At 49.3% G+C, this 19,623-nt stretch overlaps 1 protein-coding gene and 1 long non-coding RNA gene across 3 annotated transcripts in view; one reads left to right on the top strand and one right to left on the bottom strand.

Annotated features, from left to right (window-relative positions):
* Window positions 1–19,623, top strand: part of LOC145511074 (uncharacterized) — a 48,465-nt gene that overhangs the window by 12,541 nt on the left and 16,301 nt on the right. The window lies entirely within an intron of this gene.
* Window positions 5,232–19,623, bottom strand: part of TG (thyroglobulin) — a 240,153-nt gene continuing 225,761 nt past the window's right edge. Inside the window, exons 46-48 of the mRNA XM_081503609.1 lie at window positions 8,120–8,254; window positions 6,601–6,791; window positions 5,232–5,437 (exon numbers count right to left, since the gene is read on the bottom strand). Of these exons, the coding sequence (XP_081359735.1) occupies window positions 5,319–5,437; window positions 6,601–6,791; window positions 8,120–8,254 (445 nt within the window). The 3' untranslated portion in view covers window positions 5,232–5,318. The remainder of the gene's footprint in view (window positions 5,438–6,600; window positions 6,792–8,119; window positions 8,255–19,623) is intronic.

The raw sequence follows: 19,623 nt of genomic DNA, 5'->3' as shown, positions 1-19,623 counted from the left end.
ATAATCCTCTTGAAATGCCCTGGGGCTGCATCACAGACCAAACGTGTAATTCTAACTCATGGCTCCGCCTGCGAACAGTGTCTATCAAGTTCTTGACTGGGTAAATGATGTGAACTGCTTTTTAACTGTGGGAATCACCCCTAGGGAACAAAGCATGATCAGCTTAGTGAGGCCGAAGGACAAAATGAATCTCAGGGCGTGGACAGCGAAACAGAAGAAAAGAAGAGGAGGAAGTGTCCGAAAAAAAAAGCACACTCATCATTTACATAGCAAGCTAGCAGTTGTTAGAAAATGGACGGCATATGAAAAAAAAAGATCTTGTTCAGAATTACAAAAGTATCCAAAAGAAGAAATAAGAATTGCACTGTTATTGAGCTTGTGGAGGTCTGCGAGGGGAGGCTGGGTGAGGCAAAGTATGCTGCACCTTCATCTTTCTCAACAGGAAATCAATAGTCCTAGTATGAAGCTGATAAATCACAAATACACACCACAGTATGTAAAACAGACAGCTAGTGGGAAGTTGCTGTACAGCAGAGACTCAGCTCTGTGCTCTGTGATGACCTCGAGGGGAGGGATGGGGGGAGGGAGAGGCTCAGGACGGAAGGGATATATGTATACATACAGCTGATTCACTGTTGCTGTACAGCAGGAACTAACACAGCATTGTAAAGCAATTATGCTCCAATGATAGAATAAAATACTCTTGGAAAAGAAATAAAATAAGCAGGCTGTAAACATACAGCTAAAAAGTAAAATTAGAAAAAAAAAAAGACACTGTCTAGAATCATGGGGGAGACCAAATTAAAATGAAACTGTGAGATGAAGTTGGGAAAATGGACTTATGGCAGACTGGGGACCCAAGGGAGGGCGTTCCTTAAGTACCCGGTATTTCTTAGATTTAGGAGCCCCACCCAAGGCCTATGCATCCTCAAATATTTGGGAACAAGAACCTCAGGTCATTATCAGGCACTGTCCAGAACCGTCTTGGACAAATTGCCTGATGGCCTTGGGTGGTCGGGGAGGAGCAGGGAACCCAGGAGTCCCTGAATATCTGACAATCTGGGCCCCTCCAGCTTGCAGCTGTGTTTCAACTTCCCTTTGAGAACGTGCCTCACCTCATCCCCTTGTCCGTCCGGGTTGCTTCCAGCTCAGACGGAAGCTGACTCAGACCAGTGCAGGGCTCCTGGGAAATGTCATCACTTCCCTTCCTGATTTCTGCCATAGTGACCCCCAAGGTCACTCTGAGTCTTAGGGGGAGGTGCTGCCCCCTTCACCTCCTGACTCCTGTGTGACCCTCACCTTGATGTTGGGCATTCTGGGGACTTCCTGTCCTTGGCAGAGAAGGAGAAAGTTTGTGACGTCTTCATGGTTGCCCTGGCCCACGTCAAACTGGCCCAGCCCATCTGGGAACAGACAAGGACTGGCAGAGGCATCTGTGTGGTGCAGGAGAAAGTGCTGGAATGGGAACTGGGCTGAGTGTAGCTCAGCCCCTTCCTCGTGATGCGGGCTCAGGCCTCCTCCAGCTCAAACAATGTAACTACCGTATGTGTCTCTTTGGCCAGGCTTTTCTGAGAGCTGTCTCAGGACAGGACCAAGATGGCGTGATCCTTGGACCATCTGATTCCTCATTCCTGCCTTCCTCACGGGCTGACTCCTACACAGCAGGTGCTGAGTTGATGGTTAGCTGTCCTGGCTCTGGGGACCTCGCGTTTGTGTTTTCTGTCAGTGTACACGGCGCCTCCATCAGCAGGGTGAATCTGCAGACTTGGCATTATGATAATGACAGGATGTTCAAATGGGATGTTTTCTACCTCTGTTTTCAAAGGCTGAGAACGAGTGGCAGGTGGCATCCGGTGCCAGGCCCTATGTACAAGGCTGACAAAAGGGGTGGTCTGGGTGGGCTCTGTGAGCATTAGTTCATCGCCCACCCCGACCTTGTTGGAGAATGTGAACGCTCCATTTTCTGAGCTATCGATGGTGAATTGGGGATTTTGAAATTGGACGGCTGAGAACTTATTGTTATCAGGAAAATAATGAGCTGTGTCTGAGCTTTGTTCCAAGAAGGATAAAACCTAGCTCTGAACAAGTGCAATAATATGTTACTTTTCTGTGGTTGCTGTAACAAATCAGCACATGTTTATGGGCTTAAAACTACATGAATGTATTATCTTACAGTTCTACAGATAAGAAACTGACATAAGTCTCAGCAGGCTAACTGAGCATCAGCAGGCTCATTCCTTTCTAGAGGTGGTGGGGAAGAATCCACTCCCTGCTTTTTACAATTTCTAGAGGCCACTCACATTCCTGGTCTCATAACCCCTTCCTCCATCTTCAAAGGGGCTTCCCAGGTGGCTCAGTGGTAAAGGAATTCACCTGCCAACGCAGGAGATGTGGGAGATATGGGTTCGATCCCTGGGACAGGAAAATTGCCCAGTAAACGGCAATCCGCTTCAGTATTCTTGTCTGAAAAACTCCATAGGCAGAGGGGCCTGGCAGGCTACAGTCCTTAGGGTCGCAAGAGTTGAACACGATGTAGCAGCTAAAACCAACAAAAACCAAAACCACCTTGGGCATCCCAGGTGGCACTAGTGGTAAAGAAACCGCCTGCCAACGCAGGAGATGTAAGAGGTGAGGTTAGATTCCTGGGTCAGGAAGATCCCCTGGAGGAGGAAATGGCAACCCACGCCAGTGTTCTCGCTTGGAAAATCCCATGGACAGAGGAGCCTGGAGGGCTACAGTCCAGGGAGTCTGGTAGAGTCAGCAAAGAGTCAGACACAACTGAGCGACTGAGCAACGCAAAATGTGGATACGAACTTATTTGGAAATATGGGATTTGCATATGTAATCATGGGTCTCAAGATAAGATCATTTTGGATTTAGAGTGTCCTTATAAGAGAAAGGAGAGGCAGGTTTGACACGCAGAGAAGTCCTAGTGAGGATAGAGGCAGAGATGGGAGGGAAGCCCCAGTCATCAGTCACCAGAAGCTGGGGGAGGAGCATGAAATGGATTATCCTTCAGGGCCTTAGAGACAGTGGCTCGGCTAGCCCCTTCGTGTTGGATGCTGGCTTCTAGAACTGAAATCATTCACTACTGCTGCTTTAAAACTACCCCCCCCAACCCTTTACGGTAGTGTGTTACAGCAGCCACAGGGAGCAAACAGAGATCTCAGCCTCTCCCAGGAGAAGGAAATGGCAACCCACTCAGTGATCTTGCCTGGAGAATCCCAGGGACAGAGGAGCCTGGTGGGCTGCCGTCTATAGGGTCACACAGAGTCAGACACAACTGAAGTGACTTAGCAGCAGCAGCAGTATCCACTCCTGCCTCTGGATCCCCCAGGAGACCCAAACAGGACTGGAAAGGCAGAGCATGCCTCCTGGGGAGGTGTCCACTGCCCCCTGCCCCCTGTCTGAACCCCCAGGCCCAGGAACCTGCTCCTGAATTAAGGGCACCTGGATGCACCAGGGCCATGACCCCTGACACTGGAGCAGTTGGGCTCATCGGATTTCACAGTCCACACTGGACTGAGGAAGTAAAGAGGTGCTTCAGGCCAACTCTAACCCTGGGCCAAGAAAGGATGGCCCTAAGGATGAGAGGGCAGGATCAACTCTCATGGTCTTGGGAGCAAAGCTAATTTTGTGGCAGAGTGACAGCTGTCTACCCAACAACTATCTCTCCACTTGTCTCGGTTAACTGCACCCCAGCTTTGCTGGAATAGCAGTGTCTCCTATTATAGGAAACAAGTCATGCCTAGTCTAATCAGATCATGGTAAGCCCATTCTCTACTGCCTAAAAGTCTAAAGTAACTGGTCTAAAAGTGAGAACACAATTCCATTATGGACAATGAGATGTAAAGGGAAATCTGCTAGGAGTTTCCAGGAAAGATTTTCCTCCAGGAAAAGAAAGAAGCACTTGAAGGCAAGGCCCTTGGTACTCTGTCCTGCTTACTTCCACCATGGGATGCTGTCAGGAGGGGATGTGATGTCTGGAGCTGTGGCAGCCATAATGTGCTAGTGAAGTGAACCATCATCCATGCACTGAAGATAGTAAAGAGGAAAGGTTACACAGAGTCTGGGTCCTTGATGGCACCACTGAGCCATTGGTCAATCTTGGAACTACTTGCCTCTGGAAGTATCCTTTAGTTAAGGCACTGTAGTTGGGTACTTGTTTACTTACATGGAACCATCTTTGCAAAAAAAAAAAACACACCTAAAATATAGGTTAGAGGTCACCTGGGGGTTTTAGTGCTATCAGTAGGTTTTTACAAGACACATAGACTTATCTGAAGTCCAGGAAGTGCAGGGAAACAGAAATCAGAAGACTTGAGTTGAACTCTGATCCTCCACCTCTCCCCTGAGTGAATTTAGGCACCCTATAAGCCTTTCTGAGCTCTACCTTCCACATCTGCAGAATGGGAGTGATAGTCCCAACATATGAATATTCACTGACTTTGGTCTGAGTTCAAATGAGATGACGTGTGAACACAACTTGTGACATGTCATGTAAACGACAGACTGTGAACCAGCTCCACCTGCTTCAACTTTGGGTTAATTGTGTGTGTGTATAAAGTGGGAAAGCAAGGGGAGAGAAACGGGAGAGACAGAGAAAGATTCAGCGGGGGGGTGGGGGGAGTGGTGAAAGATTTAAACAGAAGATAACAGAAGATTTGCCTTCATAAGTGTGTCCCACAGGAGGTGAATGACAAATTCAGGTGCTTACCTGGGAACGCAAGTCAACCAAAAGCTAGGGAGAATTCTGCATCCTTGCACCTCTTTCTTCTCACACTCAGTCAGGTCCTATCACCTCTAATTTCTGAAGGGTTCGTGGATCTGTGCCTTTCCCTCCTCCCACCCCATCCTCACTGCCTCCATCCAGACCTCACCACCTCTCATTCAGAATACTGTCCCAGCCTGAGCTGGCCTCCCACCTCCGTTCTGGAATCTTCACAAGAGAATTCTTTCTAACACACAAGTGAGACTGTCTCCTTCCGGGGTTCGCCCTTGATAGATCCCCATTCCCTGGGTCACTGTTGACCTGCCTGCCTCTCCTTCTGGAGGAGAGGGTCCTTGCTCCGCCCCACCCCAGGGCCCTGCACAGGGCCTGGTGCAAAGGGGATGCTCCATCTACATTTGTCAGAAGGAAACAGCACCCTGGGATTCAAACCTTGGGAGGATTAAGACATAGTTTGGTGTCTCCCAAGGACTATCTGAAATTAATGAATCTGAGTCACCAATGCTTTTCTGCATGTAGACACTTTATTGACAGTTAGTGGCTATGTTGGGGAATAAGATGTCCCGGGTGGCAGTTGGGATGGGGCTGGTCACTTGTTGTAGGTCTTGGAGGCTAAGTCTGGGAGACCCAGGAGGTCCTCTGTCAGCCCAGAGCCAGCCGGCTGGTCCTCCTCTTCGCTCTCTGCTAATGGCCCGTCCTTAGCTTCATCTGAAATAGGAGAGACAAGGCTGGTCCAACCTGGATCCGATTTCTCCCTCATCTCTTCCCCTATGACCCAAAAGAGACTCCAGTCTCTGATGGGAGCTCCCTAGTAACGCCCCTCCAGAGGGACATTTCTGGGGTGGGGCCCCAGACTTAAGCCTGACTCTAGGGACATACTAAGAGCATGATGGCCTTGGATTCCTCAACTGAGAAGATAAAATCAGAGCTGAGGACTTCCCTGGTGGTCCAGTGGTTAAGAATCTGCCTGCCGATGCAGGGGACACGGTTTGATCCCCGGTCTGGGGAGATGTCACGTGCCACAGAGCAAGGAAGCCCATGTGCCACAATCACTGAGCCCATGAGTCACAACTACTGAGCCCACGCCTCCTAGAGCCTGTGCTCTGCAACAGAAGAAGAGACCTCAAGGAGAAACCGGCACAGCGCAGCTAGAGAAAGCCCATGCGCGACGAAGACCCAGCAAGCCAAAAATCAATTAATTAGTAATAATAAAAGGCAGAGTTGCGAGTCTAAAACTTGTTGGCCAAGTTGCTCCCCTGCTGAGCGCGCCACCCTTTCGCTCCCTATGTGAAGAGCTCCTGTCAAGCTGAAAACCTCAGCCCCAGCGGCACCTCCCCCAGGAAGCCTTCCCAGAGGCTCCAGGGAGATGCCAGCCCTCCCTCCCTTGGGACGTCACTAGTGCTGGGTCAGACTTCCATCATGGCACCACAAAGCAGAGGGGCATTCGCTGGTTATGTCACTCACTCCCCCACTCTTCCGGAAGCTTCTGCACCGCTCTCTCTATTCCCAGTGTCCTCATGATTCACTTCCTCTCAGCACCTTTGCAACAGGAAATTCTCTTCGACAGGAAGAGATGAAATGCCCACTTCTCCCCTCTAGAAATCCCTCTCTAAGCTGTTTCAGCCAAGCCTCTCAGGGTAACGAGCAGGAGGTTCAAGGTCTCTCCCCACAACAACGCTGCCGGTGGTTCCCTTCTCAACCCCCCAGCCCTCCCCACCCTGGGCCCCCCAGGGTCTTCTCACTGTGCCCCCATCAGAACAGGAGGCCTTGGCAAAGAGGACCCACTCCCCCCACCCCCAGACCGTGAGCCCTTCACGGGAAGGGGCGATGTCAACGGCATCCCAGGGACCCGGTGACCGCCTGCTCCCCACCTGCTGAGGCCCTCAGAGACTCGATGTACTTGGACCAGAAGGAGCAGTCGGCTTTTTTCAGGCCCTGTTGATTGGGGAGCAGGACACTGAGCTCCTTGTAGCTCTCTGCGCCATCGCGGGGGACAAAGTCAGGCCAGGGGGCTGCAAATTCAGGCGCTCTCCTGGAGAACTCATGAGAGTAGTTGGGATTTCTGGGGAAACGAGAAGAAAGAAACACCTGTGAGGAACAATGCTCTTTCCTTTCATCATCTGAGATCACTGCCCACTCACACACAGTCTCTGAGCACCTAGTCACACATCTTTAGGTGTCGGAGCAGGAGTTGAAAACCCGCCCCATCTGATTCCAGGGCTGTGCTTTGAACAGCTGTGTTACACATGACTAAAGACACAGAGGTCCTGACTCACCCCTCTTAGGCCATTTCTGGAACAGGAAAAGATGTGAGTTCAGGACCCAGCCGTGTTTCCCAGGACCTAGCCCTGCCCTTCTGACTTTCTGATCACTCAGGAAGTCACCATGTCCCTTTCAATCCTGGTGATCTTTGCTCTGCCAGTGTCTGGAATGCTTTTGTTTACCCAAGGCCTGGGCAGGAAGGTGGGCCTGGAGTTGGACAAATTTGTTGGCCACCTACAGGTCAACTCGTCTTTTGAAGTTTCCAGGGGGCTGAGCACTGAGCTAGGTGAGCACTGCTTGTCTGGTGTACAGGGACACAGGTAAACCACAGGGGCGGGGAGTGAAGCAGGAACTAGTTTCAGAAGAAGGAATAGTGAGTACACTAGCTGGGCTAGAATAGAGTGTGTGGGAAGGCTGGAGGGAGACAAGGAAGGGTCTTGAGCACTGGAACTTCATTTGATCATCTAAGATGGCAGTTCTGCACTTGGGGTGATTCTGCCTTCCAGGGGGCATTTGGAGATGTCTGAGATATTTTTGTTTTCATAAATGGGAGGATTGATGCTGAAGCTGAAGCTCCAATATTTTGACTCCTTGGAAAAGACCCTGATGCTGGGAAAGATTGAGGGCAGGAGGAGAAGAGAGCAACAGAGGATGAGATGGTTGGATGGTATCACCGACTCAATGGACATGAGTTTGAGTAAACTCCAGGAGATAGTGAAGGACAGACAGGGAAGCCTGGCGTGCTGCAGTCCATGGGGTCCCAAAGAGTCAGATACGACTGAGTGACTGAACAGCAGCAACGTAACTGGGACATGGGTGGATGCATCTAGTGGATGGAGGCCAGAGATGCTGCTAGACAGCCTACAATGCCTAGGACAGCCCCACCACAAAGACTCACCCAGACCAGTGTCAACTGTGCTGAGGGTGAGAAAGTCTAGAGCCATCTAAGGGAGTGTATGATTGGGATGTTTCTATACCAAGTCACTTTGGGTGGAAGGGGAGACTGAGTCAGGGAGACCACCAGCAGGGAGGCAAGGGTGAGACCACAGATTCAAACTGTGACCTTTGTGTTCAGAGGGAGGGGAAAGGACGTACAAGACAGCCTCCGGGTGCACATGGTCCACTCACCCGGATCGGATGAAGTTGGCAAAATACTGCATGATTTTCAGGGAAAGGCTTTTCTCCTCCAGAGTAAACTGCCCCTCATAGGCAGGGTAGAAGGGAAGCCCAAAGGCATATAGGACATCTGTCAATAATTCCAAGCTGGGAAAACACACAGAAAGAAGAAGAAACAAAAGTTAAAGGTATAATAAACTGCTGGAAGAACCCACATGAGCCAAAACCCAGTATTCCTGTCCCAGTGAAGATTTTCTCTCTTTATGTCTTAGATTCCTGTATGGTGCTTAGTTGAGTTGAGATTACGCTTGACCCTTAGTTCCATGGCCCCTTGGGAAGATCCTCAGCACATAGATAGGTTGAAGAATATCCAACCCTGAGAATGCAACTCCCTGGAAACATCTGTAAGCCTAAGCAATTTTCTAAGACAATGTTCTCTTGAACGCATTCTAACCATGATACTTAGAACACTATCAATTGAACATCTGTTTGTTCAAAGTAACCTGCGTTTTCAACCCCTTCTCTGTGCTAGTCTTTGTTCATATATGGCTTATACCCTTCAACTCTTTTCCAGGTTGACATTCATCCATGTAACCCACCCAGTACAATGCCTGGCACATAACTGGTCAATAATACATATGCTATGCTGAACTGGAGATCTAACAAGCAGCAGGCAGGAGGGAATAAAGATTTGGAAGCCCAAAGAGTGGTTGAAATGGACTGAGCTGGCTCTGGGGAGATGAGTCCAGGGGTACACAGGTCTGTGGGAGTGAGTGCTGGGAGAAAGGCTGGAGGGACTTTTATAGCAGTGTAGTAGAGACTTTTCCCAAGAAGTCTGGCCCATGCCCTCTGGTGTTTGCGGAGTAATCCATGCCATACCAATGTGAGTGTCTTTGTTTAGGGCAGCACTTTGTTGGCCACACTGGACCTTCCTTAAATGCAGCAGTATCAGCACAGGGGCTGGCCATGCCAGATCAACCACGTGACTTAGACTGGGGGCTCTGGGTCACATGATAACAGTCAACCTGGAGCCTGAGGTTAACCACACGGGCAATCAATCAAGCAATCAAGCATGCTTACGTAAAGGGGCCCCTATCAAACCTCTGAGCACCGTTTGAAGGCACCTCCCTGGTTGGCACCACTCTGGGTACATTGTTGTTGCTGTTGTTCAGTTGCTAAGTCATGCCCAACTCTTTGCCACTCCATGGACTGTAGCAAGCCAGGCTTCCCAATCTTTCACCACCTCCCAGAGTTTGCTCAAACTCATGTCCATCGAGTCAGTGATGCCATCCAACCATCTCATCCTCTGTCGCCCCCTTCTCCTCCTGTCCTCAATCTTCCCCAGCATAAGGGTTTTTTCTAATGAGTTGGCTCTTCGCACCAGGAGGCCAAAGTATTGGAGCTTCGTTGTCACACATCAGTGTCCAGAGCATGACCCTCCCGAATCCACAGGGAGAGGACAACAGCGGAGCTTCACGTTCGGAAGCCCCCTGGACTCTGTGCTCTGCCGCCCTTCTTTTGTCTGATCTTCATCTATATCCTTTCCTTGTGACAACCTCAACCATGACTACAGCAGCTTTCTGTGAGGTCTGTGAGTCCTTCTAGTGAATTTTCAAACCAGAAGGTGGTTTGGGGAACCTCCCAAATTTGCACTTGTCCTCAGAAATGAGCGTGGTCTTGTGGGGAGGCTGTGTTCTCTGACCTTGCACTTGGCCCAATTTATCACGAGAGCCAATTTCTTAACTTTATAGATGAGGAAGATGAAGTTCAGGGAAGTTTCCTGACTTACTCAGAGACAGCAGGAACTTGAACAGCAGAGTTCGGTCAAGAACATTGCTAAGGAAGGCATGATGCTAACAAAAGCCCTGGGTGGAGTGGCCCAAGGACACTGTCCCTGGTCTTGGCTCCTCTACTTTCAAGCCGAGTGATTTCTCAAAAATTACTTGACCTCCCTGATTTCCTGTTTTGTCATCTATGGAACAAGTGCAAAATACCTACAGCACATGGTTGCAGTGAAGTTTGAAAGATGGGGGATGCAGCAGGTACTTGAAAGCCTGGCCCACTTCCTTCTCCAACCATCATTCTACTTCCAGATTTAATCAACCATCTTTGAGGTGTCAGTGGCATCTCTGAGCAGGGGTACAGAGTCACCAGTGATTCTCATCAGAGCTGATATAATGGGTAGATATGCCCAGTGCTGGTCCAGGGAAAGGGCTTAGATTACATGATTCCCACATAAAGGAAATTTGTACAGAGACTAAACTGCTCTAAAGCAAGAAGCAAAGTTGTGTGGCTAGACAGTGTGACGCTGGCTCAGAGTGACCCACTGTGATGACCCCAGAGATGGGAAGGGAGATCCTCAAGATTAGGGACATTTCAAGCACAGAAGGGGCCTTCTCTGCTGTCCCTCACCTGCTTAGGTTGGAAACTTTGGTGACCCACGGGCCCGAGGTTGGGGCTGGGGGCCTGGCGCCTGGTCTAGCCTGGGGACTTCCTAGGGGCTCGAGAGCCAGAGTGCCTCCTATGACCATCAGACTTATCAGCAGGTGTACATGTGACTCACAGCAGGGCACAGCAATGACACGCTACTGAGTCACTCAGCTGAGACCCTGCTCTATCTGTCACTTGTCAGCCGTGTAACTTTAGATGAGTCATTTGATGTCTCCGAGGCTGAGTTTCTTCATCGTGAAATACAGACCAGCACATCCATGGCACGTGGAGGCTATTAAAACAAGTGTTTCACAAATGCCAGGAACTATTGAGATTATGGTTTTTATTGTTCAGTAGCTAAGTCGTGTCCAATATTTTGTGACCCCAAGAACTGCAGCATGCCAGGCTCCCCTGTCCTCCACTAGCTCCAGAAGATTGCTCAGATTCATATCCATTGAGTCCGTGATGCTATCTAACCATCTCATCCTCTGTCTTCCCCTTCTCCTGCCTTCAACCTTTCCCAGCATCAGCTTCTTTTCCAATGAGTTGGCTCTTCACATCAAGTGACCAAAGTATTGGAGCTTCATCTTCAGTATCAGTCCTTCCAGTGAATATTCAGTGTTGATTTCCTTTAGGAATGATTGGTTTGATCCCTTGCTATCCAAGGGACTCTTAAGAGTCTTCTCCAGTATTGAAATTCAAAAGCATCAATTCTTCGGCACTCGGCCTTCTTTATGGTCCAACATTTACATCCGTACACGACTACAGGAAAAACCATAGCTTTGACTATATGGACCTTTGTTGGCAAAGTGATATCTCTGCTTTTTAATATGCTGTCTAGGTGTCACAGCTTTAAGTCACAGCTTTTCTACCAAGGAGTAAGTATCTTTTAATTTTGTGACTGCAGTCACTGTCCACAGTGATTTTGGAGCCCAAGAAAAGAATATCTGTCACTATTTCTGGTGCCTCCATGAAAGGCATCATAGAAGCAACATGAGACAGTGCGAGTCCCCAGGACCAACGGTGCTCAGAGTAACAGTCCTAAAGGGTGATGTCTCTTTGCAGCTGTTGTCAGGTACCCTGATCCTCTTAGAACCAATGTAAGCTTTCCTTCAGTCCTGAGCAGGGAGGAGGAAGTGACACCAGAATTTATAGGTTCTGGGACCTGAAGCGCCAAGCCCCTTGTTTGGTGCCAAAGCATCCACGGTCAAGCTCAGACAAAGCCCAGAGTCTGCAGTCCCCAACTTGACCATTCAGCGGCCAGCTCTCCTCAGCGCCTGTTCACAGCTACCATTTCCCGAGCACCCGTGATGCACCAGAGACTGTGGTTGATCTTTGATCGGCAACATTCAGGACCAGCCAGGAAGTAAGAGTACCACCTGCATCGTTTGCAGGTGATGACTCAAGGCTCAGAAAGGTGATACATCACAGGAGAGCTAGGGTCCGAAGCTGTCTCTCAGACCCCAAATCCTGTCTCCATCTACTCTACCTATAGGAGAGGGGGCTGAGGACCACTACGGGGTACTAATGCCCCACGAAAGGGAAAGGAACATAAGACAAAAGACACCAGGAAGGTGTTCATGTTGTAACAAGGGCGATAGAGATCTCTCACCTATGCCCACACTTGGTAGTTCACCAGTCACTTTCACCCTTATTATTCCCAATCCCTGTGAGTAGATGGTATTGGACTGATTTGCAGAGTTTTACACTGGGCAAAACTGAGGCTCCAAGATGTCATTTTCCCACCAAGGCCCTGAAACTCAGCAACGATGCCGGGACCAGGCCTGCGATCCAAGGCCCGCTGTACTCCTGGACTCGTGACATGGGCTTCTCCATCAGCACCCCACCACTGGGCTGCTTGAGGTCTGTGCCTCTTAAAGGCTATGGGGGAATGAGGGGGGCCTGGAGTTTCAGGGGTCAGCCTCTCCCTCTGTTACCCCCAGCCCAGCCTGCTCCTCCGCTATGGTGTGTGGAAGGGAGCCACCTGCAGAGAAGGTAGCTCTATTCCTTTCCTACTGCTGCCCTAAGAAGTGTTTCCCAGGTGGCTCAGTGGTAAAGCACCTGCCTGCCAATGAGGGAGACAAGGGTTTGATCCCTGGGACAGGAAGATACCCTGGAAGGAGAAATGGCAACCCACTCCAGTATTCTCACCTGGAAAATCTCATGGACAGAGGAGTCTGGAGGGCTACCATCTATGGGGTCGCAAAGAGTCGGACATGGCTGAGCAACTAAACAAGTGGCTTAAAGCAACAGGAATGTACTATCTTGCAGGTTCTGGAGTTCAAAGGCCGAGCATGGGTCTCCCTGGGCCAAAATTAAGTGGTCAGTGGGCTCTGTCCCTTTGGGAGTCCCTGCAGAAGGACCTGTTTCCTGCTCACTGGGTGGGGAGCCGGGGGCTGCATCAAAACTGAGATCCTCAAGGGGCAGGACCAGAAGGCTCCCGCTCTCTCGCTGGAAACTGCAGGCCATTCCCGGCTCTGACAGGCCACGGTTCACGGTCCTCTTCCCCATCCTCAAAGCCACAGCACTCAGCGGAGTCCTCCTCTCCCCCCATCTCTCTGACCCTCTCCTCTGGCCCCTCTCCAGCCTTGAGGAACTCGCACCGTTAGATCAGGCCCACCTGGGGATTCCTGAATCACCTCCCATCTCAAGGTCCTTAATCTTAATCACATCTGCCAGGACCCCTTGCCACATAAGATGACGTATCCATAGTCCGGGGGATTCAGATGTGGACATTTGGAGGGGCCGTATTCTCCCTCCCACGGTGGCCTTTCCATCACCACTTCCAAAGAAAGCTGCATTCCAAATGGTATCGTGAACAGAGTTCAGATCCTGACTCCATCACTTAGTATCTGTGAAGTCTTATAGAAGATCCATAACCACTCTGGGCCTCAGGGTCCTCATCAGCAAAAGGGTGATATAATCATGCTTCCAAACATTAAGTGAGGTTTAGCAACAACAGTTTTCAAACCTCTTGCGCAGTTTCTGGTTCCAGTGCTCATTCCCATTTCCTTTACCTTATAAGAACCATCAGAAAGCTTAGGAGTAAGGGTCTTTAACTTGGGGCTTCCATTATAGGGTTTCAGTTCAGTTCAGTTCAGTCACTCAGTCGTGTCCGACTCTTTGCAACCCCATGAATTGCAGCAGGCCAGGCCTCTCTGTACATCACCAACTCCCAGAGTCTACCCAAACCCATGTCCATCGAGTCGGTGATGCCATCCAACCATCTCATCCTCTGTCGTCCCCTTCTCCTCCTGCCCCCAATCCTACCCAGCATTAGGGTCTTTTCCAATGAGTCAACTCTTCTCATGAGGTGGCCAAAGGATTGGAGTTTCAGCTTCAACATCAGTCCTTCCAATGAACACCCAGGATTGATCTCTTTTAGGATGGATTGACTGGATCTCCTTGCAGTCCAAGGGACTCTCAAAAGTCTTCTCCAACACCACAGTTCAAAAGCATCAATTCTGTGGCTCTCAGCTTTCTTCACCATCCAACTCTCACATCCATACATGACCACTGGAAAAACCACAGCCTTGATTAGACGGACTTTTGTTGGCAAAGTAATGTCTCTGCTTTTAAATATGCTATCTAGGTTGGCCATAACCTTCCTTTCAAGGAGAAAGCGTCTTTTAATTTCATGGCTGCAATCACCATCAGCAGTGATTTTGGAGCCCCCCAAAATAAAGTCTGACACTGTTTCCACTGTTTCCCCATCTATTTCCCATGAAGTGATGGGACCAGATGCCATGATCTTAGTTTTCTGAATGTTGAGCTTTAAGCCAACTTTTTCACTCTCATCAAGAGGCTCTTTAGTTCTTCTTCACTTTCTGCCATAAGGGTGGTGTCATCCGCATATCTGAGGTTATTGATATTTCTCCTGGCAATCTTGATTCCAGCTTATGTTTCTTCCAGCCTAGCGTTTCTCATGATGTACTCTGCATAGAAGTTAAATAAGCAGGGTGACAATATACAGCCTTGACGTACTCCTTTTCCTATTTGGAACCAGTCTGTTGTTCCATGTCCAGTTCTGACTGTTGCTTCCTGACCTGCATACAGGTTTCTCAAGAGGCAGGTCAGATGGTTTGGTATTCCCATCTCTTTCAGAATTTTCCACAGTTTATTGTGAGCCACACGGTCGAAGGCTTTGGCATAGTCAATAAAGCAGAAAGAGATGTTTTTCTGGAACTCTCTTGCTTTTTTGATGATCCAGCAGATATTGGCAATTTGATCTCTGGTTCCTCTGCCTTTTCTAAAACCAGCTTGAACATCTGGAAGTTCACGGTTCACGTATTGCTGAAGCCTGGCTTGGAGAATTTTGAGCATTACTTTACTAGCATGTGAGATGAGTGCGATTGTGCGGTAGCTTGAGCATTCTTTGGCATTGCCTTTCTTTGGGATTGGAACGAAAACTGACCTTTTTCAGTCCTGTGGCCACTGCTGAGTTTTCCAAATTTGTTGGCATATCGAGTGCAGCACTTTCACAGCATCACCTTTGAGGATTTGAAATAGCTCAACTGGAATTCCATCACCTCCACTAGCTTTGTTCGTAGTGATGCTTTCTAAGGCCCACTTGACTTCACATTCCAGGATGTCTGGCTCTAGATGAGTGATCACACCATCGTGATTATCTGGGTCGTGAAGATCTTTTTTGTACAGTTCTTCTGTGTATTCTTGCCACCTCTTCTTAATATCTTCTGCTTCTGTTAGGTCCATACCATTTCTGTCCTTTATCGAGCCTATCTTTGGATGAAATGTTCCCTTGGTATCTCTAATTTTCTTGAAGAGATCTCTAGTCTTTCCCAATCTGTTGTTTTCCTCTATTTCTTTGCACTGATCGCTGAGGAAGGCTTTCTTATCTCTCCTTGCGATTCTTTGGAACTCTGCATTCAAATGCGAATATCTTTCCTTTTCTCCTTTGCTTTTCACTTCTCTTCTCTTCCTAGCTATCTGTAAGGCCTCCTCAGACAGCCATTTTGCTGTTTTGCATTTCTTTTCCATGGGGATTGTCTTGATCCCTGTCTCCTGTACAATGTCACGAACCTCTGTCCATAGTTTATCAGGCACCCTGTCTATCAGATCTAGTCCCTTATATCGATTTGTCACTTCTACTGTATATTCATAAGGGATTTGATCTAGGTCATACCTGAATGGATTAGTGGTTTTCCCTACTTTCTTCAATTTAAGTCTGAATTTGGCAATAAGCAGTTCATGATCTGAGCCACAGTCTGCTCCCGGTCTTGTTTTTGCTGACTGTATAGAGCTTCTCCATCTTTGGCTGCAAAGAGTATAATCAATCTGACTTCAGTGTTGACCATCTGGTGATGTCCACGTGTAGAGTCTTCTCTTGTGTTGTTGGAAGAGGGTGTTTGCTATGACCAGTGCGTTGTCTTGGCAAAACTCTATTAGCCTTTGCCCTGCTTCATTCTGTTCTCCAAGGCCAAATTTGCCTGTTACGCCAGGTGTTTCTTGACTTCCTACTTTTGCATTCCAGTCCCCTATAATGAAAAAGACATCTTTTTTGGGTGTTAGTTCTAGAAGGTCTTGTAGGTCTTCATAGAACTGTTCAACTTCAGCTTCTTCAGTGTTACTGGTCGGGGCATAGACTTGGATTACTGTGATATTGAATGGTTTGCCTTGGAAACGAACAGAGATCATTCTATCGTTTTTGAGATTGCATCCAAGTACTGCCTTTCAGACTCTTTTGTTGACCATGATGGCTACTCCATTTCTTCTAAGGGATTCTTGTCCACAGTAGTAGATATAATGGTCATCTGAGTTAAATTCACCCATTCCAGTCCATCTTAGTTCGCTGATTCCTAGAATGTCGACGTTCACTCTTATATATAGGGTTTCAGAGGACCACAAATTCACTGAAACTAGGTGTGACCTGTTGTGACAGTGTGCACGCACATCTTTCATGGGAGAAGCTTCACAGCTTCCATCACGTTCCTGGGAAGATCATGGGCCCATGGTGTGCCGGTGAACATTTAAACCTTGGCCGCTGCCAGTTTGCATGGTCTCCTGCCCATGCGTGCATGTGTGTGTGCTCAGTCACTACAGACTGTGTCTGACTCTTTGCAACCTTATGGACTGTAGCCTGCCAGGCTCCTCTGACCATGGGATTCTCCAGGCAGGAATACTGGAGTGGGTTGCCATGCCCTCCTCCAGGGGATATATCCAACCCAGGGATCAAACTCATGTCTCTTACATCTCCTGCATTAGCAGGCAGGTTCTTTACCACTAACGTGACCTGAGAAGCCCCCTCATGCCTGTTGTTGTTCAGCCGCTCAGTCGTGTCCAACTCTTTGCGACCCCATGAATCACAGCACTCCAGGCCTCCCTGTCCATCACCAACTCCCAGAGTCTACCCAAACCCATGTCCATCGAGTCAGTGATGCCATCCAACCATCTCATCCTCTGTCGTCCCCTTCTCCTCCTGCCCCAATCCTTCCCAGCATTAGGGTCTTTTCCAATGAGCCAACTCTTCGCATGAGGTGGCCAAAGGATTGGAGTTTCAGCTTCAACATCAGTCCTTCCAATGAACACCCAGGACTGATCTCCTTTAGGATGGACTGGTTGGATCTCCTTGCAGTCCAAGGGACTCTCAAGAGTCTTCTCCAACACCACAGTTCAAAAGCATCAATTCTTCGGCGCTCAGCTTTCTTCACCGTCCTCATGCCTGTAGACAGTACCAAACTACTAAAGTGACATCATAGAACATGGAGTTGGGAAGAAGGGTGCACACTGGCTCCAGGGAGCACAGACAAGCCATTTCCAGCCCACCACCCAAAGATTACAGAGCACTGCCTTGGGGAAAGGCCTGGCTTCCAGCCCATCTGATCCATTTAATTTGCGAGCTTGTTGTGTATGAGGACTTCTGCTTTGTTGTTTCCTTAGCAGGGCTGATCTTTATCAGGATGCTGGAGTTATTTCGAGCTGTTGATGGCAAACATCTGGAGGAGGGGAGGGCAGAGGGGAGCCTTGGAAGAAAGCATTTGGGAATGGAGGACCAAGGCCTCAGTGAGTCTGGGCCTGAGGACTCCTGAGTTTCTGGAGGAAGAAGAGGGGTTTGGATTCAGTTATCAGCAGAGGGAGACACGGAAGAACACTCCAGGGACTGTCGAGGTAAAAGAAGAAACTCGCTAGCTGAGAGGCTGCAGTGCTGAGGCTGGGGGCAGACAGTTCGGGCCTATTGATCTGGCTTCTTTGCTCTGTGCTGGGTTTGATCGCTGACAGGTCATATACCCAGACCTGTGGCAGTGGTACAGGTCACGCTGCTTTGATTTAGCCTTTCGATGTCATTTGCTAACAATCCTCCCGTCAAGATTCCCTAACCTGACAGTCACTCGTCCTATCTCAGGCCAGGTCTCCATCTTCTCGTCGTCCCATGTGGATGTGCGGTCTGGGAACGCTCCCTGCCCAGGCTGGGTGAGCTCAGCTCAAACCCTGCTTCCACCTCCGACTCTTGGTCATTCCCTCTATGAGATGGGTCTTATCATCCCTGTTCAGCCTCCCCCGTGGTATCAGCAGGTGCTCACAGACTGATGGTGGATGGAGGTCCCTCTAAAAATTACAAATTGCCATCCAAGCGAGGGCTTCCCAGGTGGCGCAAGTGGTAAACAGCCCACCTGCCAATGCAGAAGATGTAGGAGACTTGGGTTTGATCCCTGGGTCAGGAAGATCCCCTGGAGGAGGAAATGGCAACCCACTCCAGTATTCGTGCCTGGGAAATCCCATGGACAGAGGAGCCTGGCAGGCTGCAGTCCATGGGGCTGCAAAGAGTCAGGCACAGCTGAAGTGACTGAGCACACAGCTCATCTGAGCAAGAGCTACTGTTGCTGGTGCTGGTCATGGTACATACAGCCAGAGAGGGTGAAGGACCCAGAAGCTCCCTGCCTGGGGGATAATGCAGGCTTTGAGCTCAGGATGTGAATACAGTTCAGTGAGGATGGCTGCAAACACAGCACGCTGGGGCAGGACAGCACGTGACCCACATTTGCCAAAGGCCTACTGTGCGCCGTGCTCAGAATAGGTGCTGGGGGTAAATGAGGACTAAGTCAGCCATTTCGTCATGGAGCTCAGAGTCGGAGAAGAAGTGCAGAGAAGCCAACATTACAAAGAATAAGATTCTGAGAGACAAATAGATGCCAAATGATAGAATCATTGGCAAAGCTTTGTAAAGAGAAAAGTGATGCTACTTATTGTAGGCCAGGGAATGGAGAAGAGTTTGTAGAAAGTCAGACAGGAGAAATTACGGTTGACCTTGCCTTGAAAGGTGAGTAGGGGTCTCTACAGAGGGGGTTAAGTACAGACAAGCGTTTGAGCAGAGACTCGGGGCGTGTGAATCACAGTGGGTTTGGAGCTTTGTGAGTAGGCCGGGACGGGAGGCATGGCCTGGCACAGAGAGGTGGTAATCGCGGCAGGTGATGGAGCCCCCAGTGCTCTGGGCCTCGTATACTGTGAGAAGTGCATCATGCTGACAAATGAAAGTGGAGTTTTTCCTGATTCAGGAAAACCGGAATTTTGGGAACCACTCAAGTGCATGCTCTAAGGAGAAGGCAATGGCACCCCACTCCAGTACTCTTGCCTGGAAAATCCCATGGATGGAGGAGCCTGGTAGGCTACAGTCCATGGGGTCGCTAAGAGTTGGACACGACTGAGTGACTTCACTTTCACTTTTCCCTTTCATGCACTGGAGAAGGAAATGGCAACCCACTCCAGTATTCTTGCCTGGAGAATCCTAGGGACGGCAGAGCCTGGTGAGCTGCCGTCCATGGGGTCGCACAGAGTCGGACACGACTGAAGCGACTTAGCAGCAGTAGCAGCAAGTGCATGCTCATTAAGGTCTTTAGGCTCTGGTCCTGTGAAAGGTGTGAGAACTGAGACCAGAGGGACTGAGGGCCACATCTGAAGGGATGGGGGACATCGGTGATCTCTACACAAGCCAGTCACCAGCTGATCTCTTTGGGAACCATTGCTGGAGTAGGCTGGGAAGACAGATTAGAACAGAAATCGCAGGGTGGCTACAATTATCCTGTAGGGACAGAAGGCTGCTTCCTTTAACAGATTGCACCCTACCCTGCCCC

This window comes from Giraffa tippelskirchi, chromosome 6 (assembly GCF_054371585.1).
Source record: "Giraffa tippelskirchi isolate mGirTip1 chromosome 6, T2T-mGirTip1v1.2.pri, whole genome shotgun sequence".
In the NCBI taxonomy this organism is placed as follows: domain Eukaryota; kingdom Metazoa; phylum Chordata; class Mammalia; order Artiodactyla; family Giraffidae; genus Giraffa; species Giraffa tippelskirchi.
Note: the sequence above shows the minus strand (reverse complement) of the source record. Positions and strands in the feature narration are given on the sequence as shown.